Source organism: Gracilinanus agilis, chromosome 1 (genome assembly GCF_016433145.1).
Source record: "Gracilinanus agilis isolate LMUSP501 chromosome 1, AgileGrace, whole genome shotgun sequence".
NCBI lineage: Eukaryota > Metazoa > Chordata > Mammalia > Didelphimorphia > Didelphidae > Gracilinanus > Gracilinanus agilis.
In genome coordinates, this window is record NC_058130.1 from 718,650,631 (window position 1) to 718,662,299 (window position 11,669).

At 38.7% G+C, this 11,669-nt stretch overlaps 1 protein-coding gene across 1 annotated transcript; it reads right to left on the minus strand.

The window, feature by feature from the left end:
* Positions 1–241: 241 nt before the first annotated feature.
* LOC123243077 (galactoside alpha-(1,2)-fucosyltransferase 2-like) lies at positions 242–2,410 on the minus strand. The gene is made up of 2 exons (XM_044671254.1): positions 2,371–2,410; positions 242–1,251 (listed from the first exon to the last, which is right to left on the minus strand). Exons 1-2 carry the CDS (start codon positions 2,408–2,410, stop codon positions 242–244), a joined length of 1,050 nt encoding a protein of 349 aa, XP_044527189.1.
* Between the last annotated feature and the right edge of the window lie 9,259 nt (positions 2,411–11,669).

Genomic DNA, 11,669 nt, shown 5'->3' on the forward strand with positions numbered 1-11,669 from the left:
GCCCCCTTCTTCCATATCTGCCATGGTATGATTCTATGCAACCAACTCCATTGTGTAGATCCACTCCTGAATTTTTTGTGATGGGATGAGGTAGGCCATGAAGTGGAGGTCTCTGTCCTATGATGTAGATAGATGGCCAGGATAGGAGAGATGGTTCCATGCTATCTCCTTAGCCTCACCTTCATAGTACACTAATCTGGACCATGAGTCCAGGGTGAGGACCTGAAAAAAAAAAAACTATTCAGTTCTTGAGCAGAGGTGACAGGTCAGCTGGGATCCCTATCCATTCAGGCAGGAAGGCCGCCTCAGGTTTGAAGATTTTGAGGAAGGGTGAGTCTGGAAGGGTGTAGTTGGCCAAATAGATCGTTTCACCACCAGCCAGGTAGGCAGCCCAGATGCCAAAGGTGCCAATGGTCATGATGGTGTGGTTGCACTGGGTCAACAGAGCAAAATCCTTCCCTGGAGAGCTCTCCACTCCATTCCCTGCAAATACCACATCTCCCTTGGTGTTGTTAATATTTTCCCGGCACCATGACATATCATTGCTGGTGACCACAAAAACAGCATCCCTGTAACGGGCTCTGAACCAATCCATAGCTTGATCCAAGTAGCCCTTGTGTGCTACCACACCCTTCCAGACCTGGGGCATGATATGAACATAGTCGCCTCGGCGGACATGGACTCCCACAAAGGTGGCTGGATTTTTCTGTAAACTGTGTAGGTAAGCCTGAGCCTCCCTTTGGACATGGTCATGCAGGGTGAATTCACGACGGATCTCTTCTCGGAGGTGGTGGTAGAAAGTCCAGGAACAGGGGAAACCAGTGAGACGGACATAGGCACCATGAATATGACGATATTCCTCTGACATCCAGTCATCTAGGGGGTAGTTCTTCCAGTGTATATGCTGGGCCACACTGGCTGGGAGAACAGGAAGGGTGATACGGAATATGGGAGCAAGGTGTTGATGCATCTCAGGTGATATGTAGGCCCTGTGGCCATTGAGTTTTGCCAGAGCATAGAGGGTGGCATACTCACCCATCTGGTTTCCTAGACGGCCCATAGAATTCACAGTCCAGATGCCATCAGGGGAGGAGGCTTTAGTGGCTGGGCTCTCAAGGGATAGTGACTGTTCCCATAACTTGGATATCTTGGAGAATCGAAGTTGAAGATGGAAGACTATCGAGGTCACAAAGATGAAGAGGAGGAAGTGGAGGGCTGGGAAGGAGAAGGATGTTGGGGGGCTTGACATGACTGAGGGAAAGAAGGAAAAAGGGGGAAGGGAGTTAATAAAGTCTTTTGGAGGTGGAGGAAGCTGAGTATTTAGGTTTTGAGAAATAATCTGATCCCTGTTCTATTTGAGTAGACCCCTGCCTGCTACAAGCCAGTTCTCTCTGGAGACTGACTCCAGGAAGGGAGAGAGGGGAGAGGAGGGGTCTGCATGGATTAGAAATTGACAGGATAGAGGGGAGCTGTAAATGGGATCATGAATTCTGATTTATTGAGAGTTGAGTCCAGTATTCATAACAAGTTTTTCTCTTTTTTTTATTTCATTCATTTGTTTATTTATTTATTTCCAGATTTTTAAAATTTAATTAATTCATTTAGAACATTTTTCCATGGTTATAGGATTCATGTTCTATCCTTCCTCCCCCTCCACCTCCTCCCATAGCCAACGCACAATTCCTCTGGGTAAGTTTTTCTCTTAAAACTAAAGAAGCATTACATAATTAAAAGCCAATTGGGAATTATAGACATTAAGATATGGTTAGCCGATCAGGAGTTATGGACTAACAATGAGGGGGGAAAACACAGGTGTGATTTGGTCATCACAAAATACAAAGAGTCTTTGGTCTTAGCATACACGTATCCATGAAGATACAGCTCCAAGGTCTCTTGCCTTAAATAGTGCTAAGCCTTGTAGATATGGCTCAAGGTTTTGCTTGTCTGAGGAGTTAGGCCAGACAGCTCAAGCCCACTTGAGGAATGTCCTACCGTATCTTGGAGTTAATCTTGGCTCCTAACAAAGGTTTATACTCCTCACTTTTAGAAATCTATCCTTGCCAAATGATATCAGAGCAGAAGTCCAGACTTACTTTTTTTGCTACTTTTCCTCAGTGGGTCTAAGATTTGTTATGGTTCCATCATCTGCCCATACCAAATCAATGTTTTTACCCTTGTGCTAATTCCCTATTATCTAGTTAAATGTGATTCCATAGGGTAAATGATTATTTCTTTTGTATTAACACACATTAAGATACATTTAGGCAATTTAGGATAATGAAATACAATTAGGAGTAATTAGATTAGGTTAAATGATTGCATAGATTCTTTATTCCGTTTGATTTTAAACTTGTCAGAACAGGTACTTGCCTGACCACAGAGAAGTCATAATTATAGGACTTCCACCCATGTGGCCTGAAGAGTAAGAGTCATTATGGGTGAGAAAGGCCTCAGGACCTCCAGCCTGGGCCATCAGATTAAATAAGCTTCTGTGGAAAGGCTCCTGAGTATTTTAGGAGCCCCTCAGCCCTTCATCATTTCTCTCTGTTGCCCAACATTGGGTGGTTTACCTCCTCAGAGACCCTTAACCCTGTGACTATGATCAGGGGGTATGTGTGTGAGGGGATGGGGATAGTTGGGCTGGCCTTTTGCCTTGTGTCCTATTGTCTGTGTCTATATCAGTAGCTCATAAGCACCAATGAGAATTTATATTCGTACTGTACCATCTGGACAATCTGGGACTTGACAGTTATTAAACTTGTACTCTGGAGCATTGAGGGGTCTCAGACCCCCAGGAAGGTCTGGGATGTTATTTGTTGAAAGGGACCAGATAATGAGATAATGATTGTAAAGCACTTATCAAAGTGTCTAGCACAAAGGAAGCCCTAGGTGAATGTTAACTAGTGTTACTGTCACTATTATTGTTGTTATCCTAGAGGGATTGGAATGGGGACTGAACTCTAGAGTCCCCAAGGGGCTATATACCTATGGACTAAGGGCTGACATCAGCTGCCCTAGGCCTCCAAAGGACAATAAATATACTGGGTTTCCTGTGGATTAAATAGCAATAAAAATGGCGGACATTTACATGGCACTTTAAGGATTACCAAAGTACTTTACTTTTATTATTTCCTTGGATCCTCCAAATAGCTTTGTGAAGTAGGTATTATTGCCAATTGGCAGTGGGAGGGGAAAGGGAGGCATCAAGCCTATGAGTGACCACTGTACTTCTAGCCTAAGAAATACAGAGACCCATTCTCAAAACAATAAAAGTTCATTTGTGTTGGGCTGTGGGGACAGCAGCTAGGTGATTCAATAGATTGAGAGCCAAGCATAGAGAAAGGGAGGTCCTAGGTTCAAATCTGGTCTTATATACTTTTTTTCCCCATGTAATTCAACTCCATTTTATTTTTTGGGAAATTTTTAGTTAAATAATTAATTAATTAAGAATACTTTTCCATGGTTACAAGATTCATGTTCTTTCCCACCCCTCTCCCATAGTCGACCTATAATCCCACTGGGTTATACATGCTTGTACACTTTCTAACTGTGTAACCCGGGTCAAGTCACTTAAACCCCATTCCTAATCCTTTTACTGTTCTTTTGCTTTAAACCCAAAACACAAAGTATTGATTCTAAGAATAAAGGTAAGGATTTAAGAAAAAGAAAAGAAAGAAAAAAGATGTTTTAGGTATCAGGACTACAAAGCCATGAATGAATGAATCCCTACCTAAAAGGAGTTTTATCAGTATGCTGGAATTGAACACAGTACTCTAGATATCATCTCCTTATCATTATCCCTCATCCTCTGCTCCTTTGTTCCAGACTCCAATGAAGAGCTGATCTCTTTATCAAGCCAATCCCTGTTCTTATACCCTTGATATCTCTCTCTTCTAAAGACCATCCCCATCCACCTAATCCCCCCAACAATTATCTTTTTTCTCTCTTTAATTATTGATCCTGGATCTCTCTCTTTCTACTGACCCCTTCCCAACTGCCTATAAATGTGCCCAGGAAACTCTCATCTTTAAAAATAAACAAACAAGAACCCCTCCCTTGAACCACAATCTCTTACAGTTTATATCTCCCATTTCACAGTCAAATTTCTAGAAAAAGCTTTCTTTACTTATCCTTCCTTCTCATTCCCCTCTTAACCCTCTGTAGTCTAGCTTCTGATTTTATCCCTGAATTGAAATTGCTCTCTTCAAAGTCTTCCAGTGATCTAATTATCAAATACAAAGTCCCCCCCCCAGCCTTATTATTATTAACCCTTAGTAGCAATTGACATTGTTGACTCCTGTCTCCTCCTAGATCTTCTCGCCTCTCTCTGTTTTTGTAGTACTGACCTTTCTGACATGTCTAGATATCTTTTAAGCTTCTTCTCCTTCCTTTTCTTTCTTTCTTTCTTTTTTTTTTTTTTTTTTGCTCGTGTGGCTATGGAGTCCGTCACTCTTTTTTCAAATTTAGATTTTATTTTCCTTTTTTCTTAATTACATGCAAATAAAAATTTTAACGTTCAATTTTTAAAATTTTTAGTTCCAAATTTTCTTCCTCTCTTCCCTCCTCCTCTTGGGGAAGGCCAGCAATTTAATATAGATTATATATGTGCAGTCATGCAAAGCATTTTCATGTGTTATGAAAGAAAGCACACACAAAGAAAGAAAAATAGTTTTAAAAAAATATGCTTAAAGCAGCATTCAGACTCCATAAGTTCTTTTTCTGGAAGTGGGATAGTATTTTTCATCACAAGTCCTTCAGAAAAGACTTGGATTGTTGTATTGATCAGAATAGCTAAGACATTCACAGTTGATCATCAAATAACATTATTGTTACTATGTACAATGTTCTTCTGGTTCTGCTCATTTCATTTTGTGTCAGTTGGTGTAAATCTTCCCAGGATTTTTCGAAAGCATCCTTCTCTGGTCAGCTAAATCACACAGTGGATAGAACAGCAAGTCTGGTGTCCTGAGAACCTGGGTTCACATTTGGTCTTAGATACTTCCTAGCTGTGTGTCCCTGGAAAAATTCTTTGACACCAATTGCTTAGTCCTTCTTATTCTCTATCTTAGAATTAATACTAAGATTGAAAGTAAGGTGTTTTATTTAAACATTTTTTTAAATTGCTGTGTCAAAAGGTATGCACAGTTTAACAGACCTTTGTCTAGAGTTTCAAATTGTTTTCCAGAAAGGTTGGATTAGTTCCCAACTCAACTAACAGTCCCAATTTTTCCACACCCTTTCCAATATTGTCATTTTCTTTTTCTGTCATTTTAGCCAATCTGATAAGCATGAGATGGCATCTCAGAGTTGTTTTAATTTGCATTTCTCTAATCAATCAAGATTTAAAACTTTTCCCCATGTGACTACAGATAGTTTTGATTTCTTCTTAAAATTGCCTATTCATAACCTTGACCATTTATCTATTGAGGAGTGACTCATATTCTTAGAGATTTGACTCATTTCGCTTTATGTTTGAGAAAGGAGGCCTTCATCAGAGAAACTTGCTACAAATTCCCTCGTCCCCCAGTTTCCTGCTTTGCTTCTAATCTTGGCTACAATTATTTTCTTTTTGTAAACCCTTTTTAATTCAATGTAAGCAAAAGTATCCCTTTTATATCCATAATACTTTTTATCTTTTGTTTGGCCTTAAATTCTTTCCTTATGCATAGAGCTGACAGGTAAACTATTCTATGCTCCCTTAATTTGTTAATAATATTGCCCTTTACGTCAAAATTGTGTACTCTTTTTACCTTATCTTGGTATGTGCAGTATGAGATGTTGGTCTCTATTTTCTGCCATACTACTTCCCAGTTTTCCCAGCAATTTTTGTCAAATAGTGATTTCTTATCCCCAAATCTTGAGTGTTTGGATTTGTTAACACTAGATTACTTTATTACTGTGTATTGTATACCTAATATATTTCACTGACTAATCACTCTATTGCTTAGCCAGGATCAGATTGTTTTAGTTATTAACTTTTTGCAATATAGTTTAAGATCTGGTACTGCTAAGCCACATTCCTTCACATTTTTTCATTCATTTTTTAAATATTCTTGATCTTTTGTTCTTCTAGTTGTAGCTTGTTATTATTTTTCTTAGCTCTCTCTATATTTTATGTTAATTTGATTGTTATGGCAGTGAATAAATTATTTTAGATAACATTGTCATTTTATCATATTGGCTCAGTCTTCCCTTGAGTGATTAATATTTCTCCAATAGTATTTTATACTTGTATTTTATAATTGTATTCACATTGTTCCTGGGTTTGTTTTGGCAGGTAGACGTCCAGGTCTTTTATATTAGCCACAATTATTTTAAATGTAATTTCTCTTTTCAACTCTTGCTGCTGGATTTGGTTAGTAAATGTAGGAATGTTAATGATTTGTTAATTATTATTTCCTGCAGCTTTGCTGAAGTTGGTAATTATTTCAACTGGATTCTCTAGGATTCTCCGTGAATTCCATCACATCATCTGCAAGGAGTGATTATTTTGTTTAATCATTGTCTATTCTAGTTCTTTCTATTTCTTTTTCTTGTCCTATTGCTATAGCTAGCATTTCTAGAACAATATTGAATAACAGTGGTGACAAAGCACATCTTTGCTTCACCCATAATCTGATTGTGAAGGTTTCTAGCTTATCCCCATTATAGATAAAGCATGCTAATGCTTTAAGATAGATATTCTTATAATTTTAAGTAAAGCTCCATTTATTCCAAAGCTTTTTTAGTGTTCTATTTATTTATTTATTTATTTAGTGTTTAGTGAACTCAGGAAAGTGACTGGAGCTGAAAAAATAGACATAGGGATTCATCCTCCTGGGTAGATACAGCCTATGGCCAGATAATACAATACAAGGTTGTTGGAGGAGGATGAGAGAGCAGAGAAGGCTCCATAAATGAGATAACCCTTGAAGAAAGCTAGTGATTCTGGGAGGGTTTTTCAGAAAAGGAGCTGGCTTCAGACATCTGCCCTGGGCAAGTCATTTAACCTCTAAAACTCAGTTTCTTCATATGTAAAATAGGGATAATATCTATAACTCAATAGGATTGTATGGAAGCACTTGACAAACATTAAAGCAGCATATAGTCAGCTTTTGTATTGGGCATTTGACATTTAAAAAACTTTTTTTTGAATGTTTGTTTTTTGACTTGGACTGATTTCACTGTGGTAGGGAACTTACCAAGGAAGAAAATCTCCCTACCAAGACAGATCAGTTAAGACCTGCTGAGAGAGCTATTATTGTCATTGAACTTGTTGACTTTATCACAGGTTTGGACTAACAGTTGTTGGAATAACATTTCCTGTTAGGTTTCCTTATCCATTTATCATAAAACCTGACACTACTAGGTGTAAAGCTTGTAGGTCTTAAGGGAGGGGAAGGGAAGGGCACCAGATCAATGGTAGGTAGAAGGTGTTAGAATCTGCTGGCTCCTAAACTTTCTTCCCCAGATTTTCCATAGCTCTTCTTCCATCTCTCAGCACCTCAAGAGGCTCCAGAGGAGTTAATAAGTAAGGTTAAGCAGCTGCAAGATTTGGAGAATAAGATGAGAGTATAATATATTACCCCCTAGCCAGAAGATTTAGATCAACTCTGATAGTTTCCTTTCCACCTCCACTGTTCCATGTCTATATCCTGGTCAGCGGTTCCCAACTGTACTTTTTACCTCTGCCCTTTCTTATAACAGAATCATACATTTTGGAGGTGAAAGGGACCATGAAGGTCACATTGTTCAATTCCCTCATTTTAAAGATGAGGAACTGAGATCTATGGAGGTTACAGTGGTAGAGCTGGCATTTGAACCCAGGACTTCTGATTCTTACCCCAAGGCTAAAGGATACTGGATAGATTTCAGGCAGTCCACGAACATGGATAGGGGGAAAATGTCTTTGTTTTCACTAACCACTACTTGAAATGGATAATTCCCTTCAACTATTTAAAGACATTATGCTGAGAAGTTAGGGGTCCCTGTTAGGGCAAAGAAGTTCAGAACTTGGGCTCTAAGTCCAGTCCTGTTTCTAGTACACAAACTAAGTCCCAGCTCCTTTTTGGTAAAACCTTAATGGTATGGGTAGGGGTGAAGGGGGACTTACCTGTTTGTGAAAATGGTTTGGTAAAAGACCCAATTAATGGTCTAGCCTTTTTTAGAATGCCCACAATTCTCATGAGCCTTGTAAACATGGTAGACCATTTATTTAAGGGCTTAAAATTTATAATATAATGCAGGAGGGGTATTACTGGCTCTAAAGTCAGAGGACCTTTTTCAAATTGTATGTTTGATGCTTACTATCTCTGTGACAATGGGCAAGACACATAACTCTCTCTTTGACTCAGTTTTCTCAACTATAAATTGAAGTCTACATGGCCTTTGAGGTCCCTTCCTGCCGTGATGTCTCTCTGTCTCTCTATCTCCCTGTCTCTGTCTCTCTCTCTCTCACTCACTCTCCTTTTGTTCTACCTTTCCCTCTCCCTCCCCCCTATGTGCATATGTATGGATTTAGTATATGCATATGTATGGATTTAGCAGTGGAATATATTGGGTAAAGATCTGTCCCCCAAACCAGAAAGATCTGCTTTCAAATCTAATATCTGATGAATGCTAGGCAAGTCATCTAACTCTCAAAGGTTTTAGGCAACTCCCTAAAGCTATAAATTGTAGAGAAGGGGTTAACCTGAACTGGTCAAAAGCTTTCTTTATCTAAGTTTCCTAAGCCATTGAAATCAGCAATCTCCTATTCCTATACAACATATACATATTCAGAGTACCCCAAAGGTATTAGTGCTTTTTCAAGTTTTAATAGCATCTTAATTATTGTTATTAACTTAAAGACCTAAATTATTGCCATTGTTATTATAGTTATTAGTATTCCTTTTTTGTGCTGGAGTCTCAAACATTTAAGGTTTAATAACTTAAAACTGTAGTAGGAGTTTTGGGAAGCCCTGCATATAGGTATATGTCCTTATCTACATTGAAGTAGACTGAATAAATGAAATAGGTTAGAGAATAAAGTAGAATTGAAGTAGATTAACCCTTTCCTGCATTATTTAGGAAACTGACCTAATCCCTCTAGGAGGCCAAGCAACCTAGGCAAGTGGTGGGTCAGAGTCCAAATTCCCCTATGGACAACAAAGGGACATAGCTAACTTTGGATGAATGTTTAAGTACAAACAAATAGGTCAGGATGGAAGGCAAGGTAAACATATAGCTAACTAAAGTTGAGTGTTTAGGTATATGTGAAGAGTAAATATCCTAAATGTCACCCACTTATCACTACCAAGGTTTTGTGATGAGTTTGTCTAGACCAGTGGTTCCCAAACTTTTTTGGCCTACCGCCCCCTTTCCAGAAAAAATATTACTTAGCGCCCCTGGAAATTAATTTTTTTTAATTTTAATAGCAATTAATAAGAAAGATAAATGAACCTGTGACCATCACCATATCCCTGGATTGCTGCAGCACCCACCAGGGGGCAGTGGCGCCTACTTTGGGAATCACTGGTCTAGACAAATAAGAAACTGGATATAAAAGAGAATAGCCTTGTATCATATAAACCTATTTAAGTTGTATTGTACTGTTAGTCTGCACAGTTTTCCACTAGGGAAGACTGTCCCAACTGGTAATAATACTAATTTTTCTCTTTTCTCCTTTAACCAATAAATAATGGTTCCAATTATCGAATTTCTGGGTGTCTGGACTCGTGTTATGAAGTACCCCACTTCAACATATGTATAAATAGATATAGACAAACACATAAATATATATGAACTTATTTAAATCACTCTAGGCCAGTAATGGGCAAACTACTACCATGGGCCAAATGCGGCCCCCTGAAAAGTTCTATTAGGCCACGGGACATTATTCCTAATCTGACAAATACAATGAGTAGGATACAATACAATGAAACTTCAAAAGAATTGCCTTAGAAACAGACTGACAGATGAGAATTTCCTTTCCTTTGGCCCCCTCTTTAAAAAGTTTGCCCATCACTGCTCTAGGCAATAGAGAATCATGGAAAGTCTTTGAGTACAGGAGCTAGCATGGCAGTTAGGAATTTGAATTGGGATTTTTGCATGCATAAAAGATTGAAGAAGGGATAGATTGAATGCAAAGAAAACAGGGTAAGATATTCATTTATAATAATCCCAGTGACTTTGACTACATTAAGTTGAAAAAGTTTTGCTCATGCAAAACAAATGCAACTAAGATTAGAAGGGAAACAACAAATTGAGGAAAAGATTTTCTTTATAGCAAATGTTTTTGACAAAGGTCCCATTCCACAAATATATAGAGAACTGAGTCAAATTTATAAGAATTCAAGGCATTCCCGAGCTGACAAATGATCAAAGGATATGATCAGACATATCTCAAATGAAGAAATTAAAACTATCTTTAATCATATGAAAACACACTCCAAATCACTATTAATTAGAGAAAAGCAAATTAAAACAGTGCTGAGGTACCACCTCATACCTATTAGACTGGCTGATATGACAAAAGAGAAAAATGATAAATGTTGGATGGAATGTGGGAAAATCGGGACACCAATACTGTTGGTGGAGCTGAGTTCTAAAGAAACCACTCTGGAGAGCATTCTGGAGCCAAGCCCAAAGGGCCATAAAACTGTTCCTTCCCTTTGACCCAGCAATAACACTACTAGGTCTGTATCTTAAAGAGATCAAAGATAGGGGAAAAGTACCTAGTTGTACAAAAATATTTATAAGAGCTCTTTTTGAGGTAGCAATGATTGGAAATCAAAGAGATGTCCAACAATTGGGGAATGCCTGAAGAAGTTGTGGTGTATAATTGTAAATGGAATACTATTGTGCCATAAGGAATGATGAGCAGGACGAGTGCAAAACAACCTGGAAAGACTTATATGAAGAGATACAAAGTGTGGTGCAAAAGGGTGCATGTTAACCCTGCAAAACCTTACTGCAGAATTTCTGACAGTTGAAAAGGGTTTAGAATCCTGAGGAGAGGCAGTTGATCCTGGACTCGATGAGAGCAGGAGAGTCAACTGAGCTCTATCTTTGGACTGAAAACCTAGCCTATATTCTACAGTTTTCTCTTAAGATTTCTTAGCTTAGCTACTTCCTTTGAATCTCCCTGACCTTCCCTATCCCAATCATCATTTTCCCTTCCTAAATTTCTGTGGGTTTTGAAAGGAGGGTGGATCTGGGTGGTAGCTTTCAAACTTTGTAGATTTAGTTTCCCCATAGTCAAGTAGGGCTTACCCTTGATACAAATTATCTCCAGAATCATTATATGCAACTTTCTTAACCCTATAAGCAACAAAAAACCTCTTTGGGCTGAGTTAGGCAGATCCTTTCTCAGTCTCACATTCCTGTGTCCCTCTCCCACCTGAAGCTTTCCCCAGGCAGCTGTTAGAGTTACCTTGTATCCCTCTGTCCTCTACAATCAACCCTGAAACTCAATAAACCCTGTTTGTCACTTAGTCAAACCCTTGGCTAATTCAGTAATTGATTGAAAAGAGAGGGAGAAAGGAATAATATTCTCTCTGGGTCCTGAGGGGAGTTGGAAGCGTCCATTTTGAGAGGAAGTGGTAATCCCTATACTTCCTCTGGACTCTTCCTTTGTGAACCTGAGAAACTGACTAGAATGCCTTCTAGTCAGTTTCAAGCCATTTCTGTCTGGCCCTAACCTTTGTCTG